Source organism: Macaca fascicularis, chromosome 12 (assembly GCF_037993035.2).
Source record: "Macaca fascicularis isolate 582-1 chromosome 12, T2T-MFA8v1.1".
NCBI lineage: Eukaryota > Metazoa > Chordata > Mammalia > Primates > Cercopithecidae > Macaca > Macaca fascicularis.
In genome coordinates this window covers 12311998-12328651 of record NC_088386.1, presented here as the reverse complement: position 1 = coordinate 12328651, position 16654 = coordinate 12311998, and the positions used below count along the sequence as shown (strand labels likewise).

At 46.0% G+C, this 16654-nt stretch overlaps 1 protein-coding gene across 14 annotated transcripts in view; it reads right to left on the bottom strand.

Annotated features, from left to right (window-relative positions):
- SCTR (secretin receptor) overlaps positions 1 to 16654 on the bottom strand; it is an 82478-nt gene that overhangs the window by 13210 nt on the left and 52614 nt on the right. For 13 of the 14 annotated variants that reach the window (XR_012421057.1, XR_012421059.1, XR_012421058.1 and 10 more), the window contains 3 exons: positions 11490 to 11587; positions 9810 to 9942; positions 7582 to 7735 (listed from right to left, as the gene is read on the bottom strand). Coding sequence is in view for 10 of the 14 variants with exons in the window: in XM_045366960.3 (XP_045222895.2) it covers positions 7582 to 7735; positions 9810 to 9942; positions 11490 to 11587 (385 nt within the window). In the remaining 4 variants the exon portion in view is untranslated. The remainder of the gene's footprint in view (positions 1 to 7581; positions 7736 to 9809; positions 9943 to 11489; positions 11588 to 16654) is intronic. The other variant, XM_074008877.1, reaches the window with a different exon arrangement.

Here is a 16654-nt window from a genome sequence, read left to right as displayed (position 1 = left end):
AGGGTGGGGCTGGGGCAATAGAATGGTTTGAAGTCTGGATAAGAAACAGATAAGCACCCCAGGCGACCAGCACTACCCTCACGAGACTGAATAGTTAACTTCCAATAGAGTTTATTCTCTGCAAAAACTGAGCCAAGGAGAACAGGGCTGCAGCCCAGCAGAGGGCTGGAGGGGGTGCTCAGCCGAGCAGGAATGGAGTGATGGTCTACACCAGCACTCAAGGTGGCGCTTGAGCACCTGGTATGCGGCTGGTCCCTACTGAGTTGTGCACTAAGTGCAAGATAGATACCAGATTTTGAAGACTTAGTACAAATAAAATAATGTAAAATATGGCCAGACGCAGTGGTTCATGCCTGTAATCTCAGCACTTTGGGAGGCCGAGGAGGGGCAGATCACCTGAGGTCAGGAGTTCGAGACCAGCCTGGCCAACTGGGTGAAACCCTGTCTCTATTAAAATAAAAGACAAAAATTAGCCAGGCGTGGTGGCTCATGCCTGTAATCCCAGCTACTCGGGAGGCTGAGGAGGGAGAATCGCTTGAACCCCGGAGGCAGAGATTGCAGTGAATCGAGATTGCACCACTGCACTCCAGCCTGGGTGACGAGAGAGAAACTCCGTCTCAATTTAAAAAAAAAAAAAAAAAAAGTAAAATATGTCATTACCAATTTTTATATTGATTATACATTGAAATGATACTATTTTGGTTGCATTGGGTTAAGCGGAATAGATTATTGACACAAATACCGCCTGTTTCATTTTACTGTGTTGATTGTGGCTACCAGAAAATTTTAAGCTAGATGTATGGCTCAGATTCTGTTTTTTTTTTTAAGCAGAAATACTTAAATCAGATTCTATTTCTAACGGACATGCTCAAGCTGAATGGTAAAAGCCTCAGGTCCAGGGCCGCTCAGTTTTCAGGCCTCTACTGAACAGGCTTCTACGCCTACCCCAACCCTCTACCCTCTGCCCGCCTCCCTGCCACTGCAGGCTGGAGATGAAAGGATTCTCTAGAGGAACTGAACAGCCCCAGACAAAAGGCCTATAGATAGCCATGGGGGGACCCTCCAACACTTCCAGCCCAGTGTCCCTTGAGAGACAAGCCCCACACCCCTGACAGCCATTAGCCGGCTCTGAAGTGATTCATCCTTAAATAGGAACAGACAGCCAAGGTCACCAACATCTTATTACATAAAAGACAAAGACCAAAACAATCAGAGAAAAGGAACTCAGAGGAAACAGACCATACAGGAAGCAGAAGGAACTTGAACAAAACAATTCTAAGGAACTCCGTAGGAGAGATAAATGGAGAGATAAAAGGTCGCATCTACAAGACACAAACAGGATGCTGTCAACAGGGAGTACTCGGAAAACAAGAAAGGGGGCTTAGGAATGGAACATATGATAACCACAACTCAACATGCAATAGATGGGTTGGAAGATAAAGACTAGGAATCTCTCAGCAGAAAAAACAACAGCAGAATGAAAAGCAGGAAAAATAAATTCGAACATTAGAGGTTATTCCAGGATGTACAACATTAGACTAAAGGGAGTTTCAGAAAACAGAGGATAAAAAACAGAAGGAAAGAAATAATTAAATAGATAATGTAAGAACATTTTCAAGAAATGAAAGACATGAATTTTCAGATGAAAGGGACACCGTATGCCAGGAAAAGAGATGAAAAAAGACTTGCATCACAGCACATCCCTGTGACATTTCAGCACACTGAGAGAAGATCCTGCAGTTTATGTAGAAAGGAGTAAAAAGTTCAGGAAGCAAAATGGCATGGCACTCCCAATAATGCTGATGCCAAAACAAAAGACCCTCAAAATTCTGGGGAAAATGATTGTTCAACTTTTCTTTTTTTGAGATGAAGTCTCACTGTTTTGCCCAGGCTGGATTGCAGTGGTCTCAGCTCTCTGCAACCTCTGCTACCAGGGTTCAAGCTATTCTCCTGTCTCAGCCTCTTGAATAGCTGAGATTACAGGCATCCACCATCACGCCTGGCTAATTTTTGTATTTTTGGTAGCAACAGGGTTTCACCAGGTTGGCCATGCTGGTCTCGAACTTCTGACCTCAAGTGATCTGCCCACCTCGGCTTCCCAAATTGCTGGGATTACATGTGTGAGCCACCATGCCTGGCCTTCAACTTGTTTTATGTCCAGCAAAATGATGAATTATGTGTGAAGGTTGAACAAAGATATCTTCAGACGTGCAATTTAAAAAAGATTCCTTCCAGGTGCTCTTGGTTAGACAGATACTGGAGGATGTGCTCCAACACAACTAGAGAGTAAACCAAAGACAGGGAGACGAGAAAGGAGGGAAACAGGATTTGTGGAAGAAGGTGAAAGCTAAGGGAGCTGAGTGAATCTGGAGAACAGCCAGCCCAAGTCAAGCAAGAAGGCAGAAAGCTCTAGAAAAAACACTGGCAAGTATATCAGGTTGAATAGTGTCTCCCCAAAATTCATGTCAACCCAGCACCTCAGACTATAACCTTACTTGGAAATAGAATATTTTCAGATGTAATTGGTTAGGATAAAGTCATACTGGAGTACGGTGGGCGCCTACTCCAATATGACTGGCATCCTTATAAGAAGGCCATGAGAGACACACAGACAGAGAAGACACAGAGGAAGAAGTCCATATAAAGACATAAGCAGGAATGAGGCTGATGCAACTACAAGCCAAGGAATGCCAAGCATTGCCAGCCACCACCAGAAGGTAGGAAAGAGATATGGGACGGATTCTCTATCAGGGCCTCCAGAAGAAACCAACCCTGCCAAACCTTTGATTTCAGACTTCTGGCCTCCAGAACTGTGAGACAGTAAATTTCTGTTGTTTTAAGCCACCAAGTTTGTGGCAATTTGTTAAGATAGCCTTAGGAACTAATATAGCGGAAACAAATAAATAGGAACTGATAGATTTCCTATTGCATCTGATGATTTGGAAAATAAATAGCTTTGGAAGGTTGTCCAGAGAATTTGAGAGAATTGATGCTAGCAATATATTTAAAAAAGAGCAAATGAAAAATGATTCCAGGAAAATAAAAAGTTAAATAAGATTGAAAGTAAAATTATTGTACACCACTTGTCTCAGTAGTAAACACTATTTACATAGATATGATAATGTATACACTGAATCTGATTTAACCAAAAATTATAAGAAACTGTAATGGAAGAATGGAGGTAGAGGATTAAGAATTTTATATTCTTGGTTGGGTGCAATGGCTTACAACTACAATCCCAGCACTTTGGGAAGCTGATGCAGGAGGATCGTTTGAGCCCAGGAGTTCAAGACCAGTCTGGGAGACATGGCAAGACCCTGTCTCTATAATAAATGTAAAAAATCAGCCAGATGTGGTGGCATGCACCTGTAGTCCTAGCTATTTGGGAGGCTGAGCCAGGAGGATCGCTTGAGCCCAGGAGCTTGAGGTTGTAGTGGGCTATGATTGCACCGCTGCACTCCAGCTTGGGCAAGAAAGTGAGAGTCTCTCAGAAAAGAAAAAATAATTTTATATTCTTATCTTCCACCATAAGGAGTCAATAACTAATGCTTCAAACAGACAAATCAAGAAATAGTAGTGTATTGTTTAGAAACACGAGAGTCAATCTTAGGAGGAACAAGTTAAAAGGGTGAAAGGGCATTAACTCTGGAGGCTGAGCTCGGGAATAAAAAGTGAAGGCAGGAGATAGCTTTTGTTTATTATAAACCTTGTAGTCTTTTGTTTAATTATTTAAACCAATTACATGAGTGACTTTGATAAAAATAACAATTAAACAAATGCCTTGGGCTGGGTGTGGTGGCTCATGCCTGTAATCCTAGCACTGTGGGAGGCTGAGGCGGGAAGATCACTTGAGGCCAGGTGTTCAAGACCAGCCTGGGCAACATAGTGAGACACTGTCTCTACAAAAAATAAAAATAAGTAAATAAAAATTAGCTAGGTACGGTGGTGCATACGTGTAGTCACAGCTACTCAGAAGGCTGAGGCAGAAGGATCACTTGAGCCCAGGAGGTTGAGGCTGCAGTGAGCCAGATTGAGCAGTTGCACTCCAGCCTGGGTGACAAAGAGAGACCCTATCTTACAAAAAAAAAAAAAATCTTGCCTCAATTCTTGGTGCTTTGGGCAAAGAACATGGGTTTTGAGAGGCACTTCTTCATTATCTTCCATCCTTAGTGCCAAGTTGGTGGGAATGTTTGGAAAATTTGTAATGCTTTAAGTCGATGGCTCAGTGTGGCCCCCGGACCAGCAGCATGAGCATCACCTGGGAAAATGTCAGAAATGCAGTCTCTGGCCACCCCAGACCCACTGCTTCAGAGTCTCTGGGCAGCGAGTGCAGCAAGCTGGGTTTGGCAGACCCTCACCCATGCTCTCAGTCACTGAGTGGCAGCCTGGCTCACCAGTTTTTTTTTTTTGTTTGTTTGTTTTTGAGACGGAGTCTCTCTCTGTCGCCCAGGCTGGAGTGCAGTGGCCGGATTTCGGCTCACTGCAAGCTCCGCCTCCCGGGTTCATGCCATTCTCCTGCCTCAGCCTCCGGAGTATAGGTGCCCACCTCGCCCAGCTAGTTTTTTTTTTTTTTTTTTTTGTATTTTTTTAGTACAGACAGGGTTTCACCGTGTTAGCCAGAATGGTCTCGATCTCCTGACCTCGTGATCCACCCGTCTCGGCCTCCCAAAGTGCTGGGATTACAGGCGTGAGCCACCGCACCCGGCCCTGGCTCATCTATAAAGCCTGCACTATCACTCTTTTCTGGGCACAGAGTCAGACCTCAGCCGCTCTGAAAAAGTCAAAGCTTTGCGTAAGTATTAAAAACCTTAAACGTGCTCACTCCTTTCCACTCAGGAATCCATATCCTGGGATTCTGTCTTACATACAGAAAACGCTTTGCCCATAAAGGTATTCATCACTGTGCTATTTATAATAGTGGGACAACCTAAATGTCCAAACGGTTGGTATGTGGTTAAATGCATCTATATCACATCTATCCATCTATATGGTAGTTTAAAATGTTTATGAAAGAGTTGAAATAATATAGAACATGCTTATGTGTTAATGGGAAGAAGCGAAATTCAAAATTCTTCATAGAGAATGACCACAGCTATGTGAGGAAAAACTGCAAGTAGAAAAAAAGGTTGGGAGGAAATCTCAGAAAAAGTTCAATCTGTGGGACTAGGGTAATTTTTTTTTTTCTACTTAAAAAAAATTTTTTTTGCAAGGTTTTACAGTAGGCGTGTACCCATTTAAACAACCTATCTTTGGGGAAGTCAGTATAATTTCAAGCAGGGGTCGTTACCTTCGCATGAAAAAAGCTTCTCACAGATAGAGGGGCTTCAGGCCTTCCAGGGACCCCTTTGGTGTCTCGCAGGCAAACAGGACAGGAGCAAGAGAACCACTGCTGTTTTATATGTTACTCAACTCTCAGCACCCAGCGCAGGGCTGGCGTATAGTAGATGCTCCATAAAGATTTGAAGAAGAAAGGAAGGTTCTTGTTATTTCATTCAAACATCTTAAAATCCTGTGACAGAGATGTTATCACAATGCAGCTTTGTAATAATCTCTGAACACAGGGAATGCTCAAAGAATGTTGAATAAATTACGGTCCTGGTATTATAGATAGGGAAACTGTCCATGTTCATACAGCGGAATCCTGGCATATCTGGGACTTAAAGCTTAGTGAGTTGGGCTCAGCGAGTTGGGTGCTTTTTTTTTGGCAGAGTCAGCTGCATAAGGCAAGTCCCTGGTCCCCAGGCTCTCTGGGATTGCTGACCTCTGGAGACACTGGCATAACCCGGCAACCTCCCGCTGGCCAAGGGTCAGGTGCTAATTGGGCTGCCAAGGTTCAGAAGCAGGAGGGCTCAGCAAGCTCTGCCAGCTCAGGCAGCTTCCCTGATGGGGAGACAGGGCCCTTGCAAATAAGGATTTAGACCAGCAGCAAAGGCAGCAGAAGGCACTCCTGGCAGGGACACTTCTTAAAGGCACCAGGACGAAACCAAAAGAAGCTAATGCCGGGTGTACATGACTATCTCTGTAAGCCTCTGAGTCACTCACAGGAACCTGGCTCTCTGTCTAGAACTCCTTAGGGTAACTTTCACGTTTATCAAATGAACAACTAATGGATGAATGGATACAGGAATGGATGGAAGGGTGGGTGGATGTGTGCATGGGTGGATGGGTGGGTGGATGGATGGATGGATGGACAGATGGATGGATGGATAGATAGATGGATGTTAATGGCAGGGTAAAAGTTACAGGGCTTTGGAAACAGACAAGTGTTGGCTTGAATCCTGAGGTCTGTCTTTGTTTACTGTGTGAGTCGAGTATGTTATGTTATGTCTCTGAGCTGAGGTCTCTGAGAGGCCCCTGGAGATCGCTGCGATGATTAAATGATACATGTAAAGTGCTGAATCCAAGGCCTGGCACACAGCAAGTGCCCTCAAAATGGAAGTTGTTTATCGTCTTCATTGACGGGAAAGGAAAAGGGAGAGAGATGGAATGGGGGCCTGCACTTGGCTGTCTCGCTCTCATTTCCCCTCTTTCCTAGACGATGAATCCTGAGTTTCCTTCGGGAAGTCACGTGGTTTCAGTAGCTTAGGCCAATCAACATATTTCATTCTCTCAGGCCTCTGTGACTAGTTCAAGGGTGTCTATAAGATTTAAGCAGTCCAACCAGAGTGCGCCTTAGAATATTTGCTGTGAATGCTGGACAGAGTCTCTTCTTTCTCTCACTGGAGTTTGGTGCAAGGAAGTCTCTAGCCCAGAAGCTGCTGGCCATTCCACTAGAAACAGCAGCCTAACTATAAAGCCGATGTTACAGAAGGCAAAGTAGAGACAGAAAGAAACAGTGTTAAGCTGCTGGATTCGGCCTCTCCTGAAGTTGGTGATCCCTGGACTTTTCAGTTATATGAGCCAATTGATTTCGTTTATGTTTAAAGCTTGACAGATTTTCTGATGCCAGCAGTCAAAAGCATCCTAATACAGAAAGGAAGCAAGAAAGAGGATGTAGGAATGGACCGTCTGAAGGCAGATGAGGCAACGAGTATTGGGTAGGAACGAACTGTAAAAAGATCTAGATGCCAGAAACTGGGGCTAAATTTGAGCTATGATTTCCCACTTGACAGATAAGTAAACTGAGACCAGAGGGTTAAACATCAAGGAGATTCTCTAAGATTACACAAGTTAGCTGCACGCGGTGGCTCACGCCTGTAATCCCAGCACTTTGGGAGGCCGAGGCAGGTGGATCACCTGAGGTCAGGAGTTCAAGACTAGCCTGACCAACATGGTGAAACCCTATCTCAATTAAAAATACAAAATTAGCTGGGTGTGGTGGCACATGCCTGTAATCCCAGCTAGTTGGGAAACTGAGGTAGGAGAATCACTTGAACCCGGGAGATGAAGCCGAGATCACACCATTGCACTTCAGCATGGGCAACAAGAGCGAAACTCCAACTCAAAAAAAAAAAAAAAAAAAAAAAAAGATTCACAAGTTAGTTAATTGTGGAGCTGGAACTAGTAGCCAAACCCTCTGACTCTCGACTCAGCGCCCCTTCCCACATACCATGCAAGTACCAGACCCAGGGAGAAACATACCCCATCCGAGTGCCACAAATCCCTGGAGGTACTTTCTTTCGGAGAAGAAGGAGATGGCGAGGAGTGTGTGAAGGTAGAGGCCTTCCACCAGCAGCCAGGAGTAGTTGGCCATGATGCAGTACTGGAACAGCACCATGACCAGCTTGCAGCCCGCCTGGACAGAGAGAGGCAGCTGAGCCCAGGCCGGGTGGCAGTGGGGCTCCCTCTGGTGAGTGGCCCCAAAGAGAGCAAGAGGGTGTTGTAGGGGCAGGAGCCAGGCCACAAGAACAGGCCTCTGGGGTTCAAGGCCATCTTCTGTGGCCTTCCTCCATCAGGCCTGCAGCATTCTCTAGAGAGTGGGAGTCCACAGACCTGGTGGGTTCAGTCAAGCTGGCCAATGAGCCATCACAGGAGCAGGAACTAGGTTCAAATGCTAGCACTGGCTGCCAGGCTAGATGAGGAGACAGTCCTTCAACCACAAAACTGTGCCGGATACTGCCCAATCCCCTCATTTTTTCAGATGAGGAAACCAAGGCCTAGAAAGGGAAGAGATTTCTGAGCAAAGGGTTAAAAAAAATGTTTTCTAAGCTCAGTTCCCTTGCAAACACATAATGATGGGATGTGCCAACTCTGTTAGGAGGCACCACTGATTATGGCAAAAATGGCCCTGGCTGGTACATTGCACTCTCCACATATCTGATGGGAATGTCATAGAGTTGGACTTCCCCCATGCAGTGACTGACTCTTTTAACAGGCATGTCCCCTGCAGGGATCCCTGGAAGTTATGCTGATAGAATTGTGGGGCACCAGGCTTCTACACCAGCACAGCTCCTGTACCTCTGCCGTGGTAGGGCCTTTGTCCTTTTCTTTGCATTGAGCTGTCCCCTGAGGATGGGACAGCTCCTGGGATAGCCCTAGGGCTGCCGCAAAGACAAGCCCGAGAAGGAGGAGCACCCAGTGCTGCCTGTGAGACAGTGGTGGTTCCTGCCTTATGGCCTTCCCAGAGGCTCTGACTCCAGGCAAGGCCCATTGTTGACTTGTGAGTCTGATGTTTAGTAAAACTTGAGAAGGTTCCCTGCTGGGGCGTTGCTGGCCTTGTCCACTGCTGGTCAGTAATGAAGCGTGGCTAGGATTTAAGGCTCCTGACTCCCAGCAAGTACTCTTGTTTCATCCTGGAGACCTCCTTGAGAGACATGGATCCTACTTGAAGAACCTCTCAGTCTGAGTCAGACCTCTCAGTCTGAGTCAGAAAACACACACACACACACACACACACACAACTATGAACAATACAAACAGGTGAGTGGTAGGAAATGGCAAGCAGGCTGGCTGAACTAATCTCAATTTCCAATCTGTTTTCTCCCTTGCTCGCCTCTCCAATAGAGACTGTGACAGTAAAAAACTCAATCACCCTGCTTCCTTTGCAATTAAGTGTGGTTACATGACTCAACTCTAGCCAATGAGATGCAGGATAGGAGTTTCTGGGGAGGGTACCTTTTCTCAATAGAAAGGCAAAGCTGCCCAAAAGAAAAAAAAATGTTTAACCTTTTACCACGTAAAGCATGACATCAAAGGCCTACTCTAAGGATGGCAGTGCAGAAACAGGGAAAAAGACTGTGTCCCTCATGGCATCGCACAGCCATTGCGCCACCTCATCTGTGGACTGTTTCTGTAGGAAACAGTTCCCATTTGTTTAAGACTCCAATATATAGTTTTCTGTTATTTGCAGCAAAGGGAATCCCAATTGACACACAGGGTGATTGCAATGAATTGAGTCATCTGGGCATTTGGAAGGAGAAAGGGGGTTAGATTTAAGAAAACACAACTGTTTTATCGCAAACGCGTTTATACAGACATACTGGCCCGTGCTCACTCTTTTCTTTTTATGACCAACCCCCACCCTCTACAGACCGGGTCATCTTTCTTCAGCTAGGAACTGGCAGAAGTAGGCAAAAGAGGCATCTCCCTCTATACCTAATTCCTAGAGTGGCTAGTTCACTCCTGGACACTGCGAGTTTACGGCAACCCCCACAAGCTTCTCTCCTACGTGACCCAGATTGTGCACATGTGGCCGTGGAATCTCCCTGAACCTCCTGGCCCAGCGTCAGCACTGGCCACTTCATCCTTGGTATTAAGTGCAGCCTCAGCAGGGGCTTGGAGGAAGGATAACTAGGCTACTTCCCTCTCCAAAGTTAGGCTGGGGAAGGTAGGCAGGCCTGGCGACACCCCGGGGCACCCAGGCATATTACCCTGTGGGCATCGCAGTAGGCGATATCATCTGAGGAGAAGAGCACAGCGTCCTTGATGAAGTTGGACAGGGCGCGAAGGATGAAGGACACGAACAGGTGCATGTGGATGTAGTTGCGGGTGCAGTGGAGCCTCCTGCAGGGAGAGAATGTAGGGCCATAGAGGCCAGAGTCCGCTGAGGGGCTGGGACTCAGCCAGGCCCACCTGCCTCTAGTGCACTGGGGAAACTGAGGCCCTAGACTTCAGCTCTTTCTGGGTAACACATTCTGTGAGCATAACCTGAATGAGGACGAGGGTCCCCAGATGGCCAGTCTAATTTGCTACATGCTGTAGTGAAAAAAAAAAAAAGGCCAGCCACAGTGTGGCTCACACCTATAATCCCAGTACTTAGAGAGGCCAAGGCAGGAAGATCACTTGAGGCCATGAGTTCAACATATTGAGACCTCTGTATCTACAAAAAAAAAATTTTTTTTTAAAATTAGCTGGACATGGTAGTGCCTGCCTGTATTCCTTGTACAAGAGGCCGAGGTAGGAGGATCGCTTGAGCCCAGGAGTTCGAGGCTGCAGTGAGCTATCATTGCCACTGCACTCCAGCCCCTGCAGCAGAGCAAGACCTTGTCTCTAAATGAATAAATACAAAGCTGGGGCTCTAGGGGCAACATTGTATTCTGCCCTGAACTACCACCATCTCCAGCTCCCAGAATTGTTTTGCGGGAGGGGTGAGGATGGCAACCAGAACGGGAGAGGGCTGGGGGCACAGAAAGAACACAGGCTGCGGGAAGAAAGCAGACCTTGGCTCTGCCACTTAGCAGCTCTGTGACCTTGAGCAAGCCTTTCCACTTCCCAGAGTTTCAGCGTCCTCCTCTGCTGCAGGGGACAGAAGTCAGTTACTTGTTCTGCTTCTTCTGGGACCGGAAACAGGCTTTCTTCTGGGAAACCCATTCCACTCCGGATTGGAAAGGCTCCACCCTTCTCACCCCTCATGACAGACTTGACCAATCAGAGTGCTCCACCGCTGTCCATAGTGATTGGCTCAGAATTGAGCATGTGACCTAAGTCTGGCCTATGAGAACTCGGAGGACTTTTACTGGAACCAAGAGGGAAGAGGCTCTGGTTGGCCCTGGTGTTGCTGAGCTAGTGGTATGAATGCCAGTAACTACTGGTGGTTGTCTCTGCCACTTCTGCAGAAAGACTGCCAGAGGATGAGGCCAACCTAGAGCAGAGGAATGGAGGGAGACAGACCTAGTGCTGCTGATGCCGCTGAACACCTAGATCCAGCCATGCCTACAGCAGATGCCTCTGAACTTGCCACTTATGTGGGTCAGGTCGCCTTTGTTTTTCTTACGCTGTTTCGAGGTGGATTTCTGTTTCTTGCAACAGAATCTCGCTAGTACTCCTGTAAAATGGGGTTCCTGTTATCTATCCCATAGCATTGTGTGAAAATTAGAATAATACATATAAAGCGACCAGCCATAAATTCTCAGTAGTGCTTAGTAAATGTTGAACAAATAAAGCGATCAATGAGGTGACAGGAACATCGATGTTTTGCCATAGGTCAGCTTTAGATCAAGAGATGACAAGGTAGTTTACTCAGACCTTCCTCTTTCTGTCCTGGGTGGCTGAGACCCAAAGTCTGTGCCTGGGGAGGGCTGGGGTATGGAGAGCTGGCAATGTGTTCTTACCGGAAAGCACAGAGGATGCCAAGGGCGACCAGGAGCATGACCAGGGAGGAGCTGTAGCCCACGGTGTACATGACTTTCAGCTTCAGCAGGTAGGAGTGCTGCAGAGAGAGGCACGTGTCAGCCCCGCCGGCCCTCTCCTGGCTAGCTCTGCCCTTCTGTGCCTCACTGCACCCGCTTCAGGCAGCTTGAACCCCACCAACGCTGCTATTCTGTCCATACCCCCAGGACGCCAATACACAGACTCATAACACCGTAACATCTTGGCACTGGAAAAGCCCTTAGGGATCATCTGATGCCAATTCAAACTTCCACCTTATGTATAGGGCCCCTTACCAACTCTCTGAATTCAAGCCTTTGCTTGAATACCTCTAGAGACAAAGTGCTCACTGCCCTTTGAGAAAGTTATTTGGTGTAAAACAGCACACAATATTAGATTTTGTTTATGTGAAGTTAAAATAAATTGGCCGGGCACGGTGGCTCAAACCTGTAATCCCAGCACTTTGGGAGGCTGAGACGGGCGGATCACGAGGTCAGGAGATCGAGACCATCCTGGCGAACACGGTGAAACCCCGTCTCTACTAAAACATACAAAAAGCTAGCCGGGCGAGGTGGCCGGCGCCTGTAGTCCCAGCTACTCAGGAGGCTGAGGCAGGAGAATGGCGTGAACCCGGGAGGCGGAGCTTGCAGTGAGCTGAGATCCGGCCACTGCACTCTAGCCTGGGCGACAGAGCGAGACTCTGTCTCAAAAAAAATAAAAATAAAAATAAATAATAAATAAATTACTTGCACCACCTATTGGTCCATTTTGTGTCTTCTGGAGCCACTTAAACTGGATTTGTCTTTTATATAAGGCCGGTTTTATAGAGAAAAGTTACAAAGGTCATACAGGGAGGCCTGCCATTTTTTAACACAGCTGTTCTGCCTATCTGTTTCTCGTTCATTTTCTCTATGTCAAATACTCGTTCATTTTCTCTATGTCAAATACTCCCTGTGTCAGGTCAGGTGCGGTGGCTCATACCTGTAATCCCAGCACTTTGGGAGTCTAAGGAGGAAGGATTGCTTGAGCTCAGGAGTTCAAGACCAGCCTGGGCCACATTGTGAAACACTGTCTCTACAAAAAAATTTAAATAGCCAGGCATAGTAGTGCACACATGTGGTCACAGCCACTCAGAGGCTGAAGTAGGAGGATCACTCCAGCCCGGGAGGTCAAGGCTGCAGTGAGCTGTGATCCAGCCACTGCACTCCAGCCTGGGTGACAGAGTAAGACTCTATCTCAAGTAAATAAATAAATAAATACATACATACATACATACATGCATACAAAAATATTCCCTGTGTCTTCAACCTCTTTCCACAATCCTTCAACCATTAGTTAAATTAATATGCTCCAGTTTGTTAATGTTCTTCTTCAATAAGACCCCCAGAACCACATAGCTGAAAAGCTCCAGAAGCATTCTCTGACCAGGAAGAGGTAGAAGGGGTCCATCACCTCCCATCTCCCCTGATCTATACATTGCGCGCCTATGCAGCCAAGCAGGCATTCACTTATCCAGCAGCCATTTCACACTATTGGCTCATCTTTGAGTCAAAATGATCTAAGTGGAATATTGGTCAGAAAATTAAAAGATCTGACCAGGCGTGGTGGCTCACACCTGTAATCCCAGCACTTTAGGAGGCCAGAGTGGGTGGATCACTTGAGGTTAGAGTTTGAGACCAGCCTGGACAAAATGGAGAAACCCTGTCTCTACCAAAAATACAAAAATTATCCAGGCATGGTGGTGTGCACCTGTAATCCCAGCTACTTGGGAGGCTGAGGCAGGAGGTTTGCTCGAACCCAGGAAGCGGGGGTTGCCGTGAGCTGACATTGCACCACTGTGCTACAGCCTGGGCGACAAAGTGAGACTCTGTTGCAAAAAAAAAAAAATTAAAAGATCTGCATTTAGGTTCAAAAAATAAAGTGGTATCAAAAAGAATCAAGGGAATAAAAATTAAAAGAACAATGTTTACCAACCAAACTAACAAATATTAAAAGTAATAATTTTCTCTGCAGGTGAGGGTATAGTGGGACTAAAAACTGGTTCGATCTTTCTGGAAGATAATATAGAAATATGTATCAAGAACCTTTGAAATATGACCCTTTGACCTCCCTTCTTCCTCCAGGAATTGATTCTAAGAAATAATCAGAAATTTAAAAGTGTATTTATACATGAAGACGTTTATCACAAAAGTATTAGTGATTTAAAAAACCCAAATGTCCAACAGTAGAATAGTTAAATCCATTATTTTAAATACAAATGACTTTCACGCTAGACCACTAATAAAATGTTGTTTACCAAGAGTTTAAAATAAGTCAGGACATGCTGATACATTATTACATGAAAAGGCAGAATTCAAACTTTACACGTGCAATGTGATTCCAGCTGTATGTAAAAACATATTAGGTTGAATTATATGAAAATGGATTCTGCTGACAATTAAAAAAAAAAAAACATTTTAGGCCAGGCGCGGTGGCTTAAGCCTGTAATCCCAGCACTTTGGGAGGCCGAGATGGGCGGATCACGAGGTCAGGAGATCGAGACCATCCTGGCTAACACGGTGAAACCCCGTCTCTACAAAAAAACTAGCCGGGCGAGGTGGCGGGTGCCTGTAGTCCCGGCTACTGGGGAGGCTGAGGCAGGAGAATGGCATAAATCCGGGAGGCGGAGCTTGCAGTGAGCTGAGATCTGGCCACTGCACTCCAGCCTGGGCGACAGAGCGAGACTCCATCTCAAAAAAAAAAAAAAAAATACATTTTAAAAAGAACTATATGAAATTACCTTTTTTGTAGATCAAAAATGATTGAATATCAACACAAAAAATAAAGAAAGTAAAGAAATTGAATATCAGCCATTCCATGTGTTTCAATCTCATACGTACAGAGAAACCAGATTGTAAAGAGATATGGTCGATGTTAACAGTGGTTAACTTTGTATTATAGGCTTGCAAATAGACTTGTTATTTTCTTTTATGATTTTTCTATACTTCTACTTTTTCTACAGTAGATAAGGGCTATTTATAACCAAAAGAAAAGGGTAATTAATGTTTTAAGAAGGCACAAGAATAAAATAGGGGAAACCTGGCTGACAGTCTTCATGGGAAGATAACCTTGAGGTTAGAAAGGCCCAAGCTCCATGGTGTCACGCAGTGTACTGTAGAGAAAGAACACAGGCTTCAGAGCCAGGAGACAAGGGTTCCAAACCTGGACTGTGACTCACCAGCTGTGTGACCTTGAGAAATTATTTAACTCCTTTGAGCTTCATATTCCTCATCTGCAAAATGGGAATAATAGTATCTACCTTGCAGACTTGTTGGAAGAACAAATACGGTGTCAGATAGAGTACCTAGACAATGCCTTGGCATGTAGGAAACACTCAGTATATGGTCATTTTAATTTGTCCCCACCCCACCATCCTCCTTCAAAATGAGTCAGCAGTTTGAGATGGTATGAATTCTGAGGCATGAAATAGCTCAAAAATTAGCTCTATTCTCAGTTACACTGATGGAGTGCTGTGGGCAGCTGGCCACATGGGAAGGTTTGGAGAGGCTGGGCATGTTATTTTAAGAGTCACATTAATAAACTGAAGTATTTCTGGAGGAGGGTGATTGTGTCATCTGAAGAGTACAAGAAAAAACTGGGTCCATGACACCTGGAGGGGAAAAATACACACTTAGAGGAGAAAAGTGTTAGACTGAATGACATGTAGAAGAAGGGCCGGCCGGCCCTCATGTGTGAGCTCCAGTTGGGGGAAGTTTCCAGAAAGGAGGTAGATTTTTGACTCGGGGTGACTGAAAATTTTCTTTTTTTCTTTTTTTTTTTTTTTTTGAGACAGAGTCTGGCTCTGTCGCCCCGGCTGGAGTGCAGTGGCCGGATCTCAGTTCACTGCAAGCTCCACCTCCCGGGTTTACGCCATTCTCCTGCCTCAGCCTCCCGAGTAGCTGGGACTACAGACACCCGCCACCTCGCCCGGCTAGGTTTTTTTAAATTTATTTATTTATTTTTGTATTTTTTAAGTAGAGACGGGGTTTCACTGTGTTAGCCAGGATGGTCTCGATCTCCTGACCTCGTGATCCACCCACCTCGGTCTCCCAAAGTGCTGGGATTACAGGCTTGAGCCACCGCGCCCGGCCAACTGAAAATTTTCTGACAGCGGGAGGTGGCCTTGGATGGGAAGGCTACCATGTGACACTGAGTTCCTCACTGATGTAACTGCTCTCCTGAGAGCCAGGAGTCACCTCTCAAGGATGAGAGGAAGACCCTTGAAGGGCAGTGGGTTGCTTTGAATTAGTGGTTCCTGGGCTTTGGGACATCAAAGACCTGTGAAATGTCAAAAAATTGAGGACCACTGTGTTAACCTATAATCTCGCCATCTACAGATGAGCCGCATTGCGGAGGGCATCAGCCTCACTCCTGGGGATGCCCAGACCAGCCTGCAAGAGCCTGAAAAGGCACAGGGGGTGACAAGGGTGGGGTCAGGCAGAAGATTCTGCACTGTCCTGCGGCTGTGGCCATTGCCTGCCAGGTGACCAGCCCGCCTCTCATGTAGACCCGTTGCTGCCTTGTAAGGCAGGAACCATAAGGCCTCAGCCATCCAGAAACAGCCTTGCTCCCTGGAGGTTTCATGTGACCTTTGGTCCTTAGTTTTTTGTTTGTTTGTTTGTTTGTTTTTGAGACAGCGTCTCACTCTGTCACCCAGGCTGAAGTACAGTAGCACAATCATGGCTCACTGCAGCCTCAACCTCCCTCAACCTGATTGCTCCTGAAGCCCATTCTCTGCATTTCCAGTTACACAAGCCACATGTGCTTATTAAACCAGTTAGAAATGCGTGCTATTTGCAGGACAAAGCCTTCTTACGAACCTTCATCCCGCCACCCATCAAGATACCATTCCTTTTTAGTTTTATGGATTTTACAAATTTGATACAAATAAGTCCCGTCTCTTCATATAAATCGATGATAGAACTGTTCCTCTGCAAGACAGAGCCCACTCACCATCCCTCCAGGACCACAAGTGCCCACTCCTTGTCGAATCTCCTTATTAAATCATCCCACTCTGACCAGATCTGAAGACCTCATGTATGTTCCCAACGGGATGACAAGCCCTGGGAAGGGAGGAACTGCATCCTCT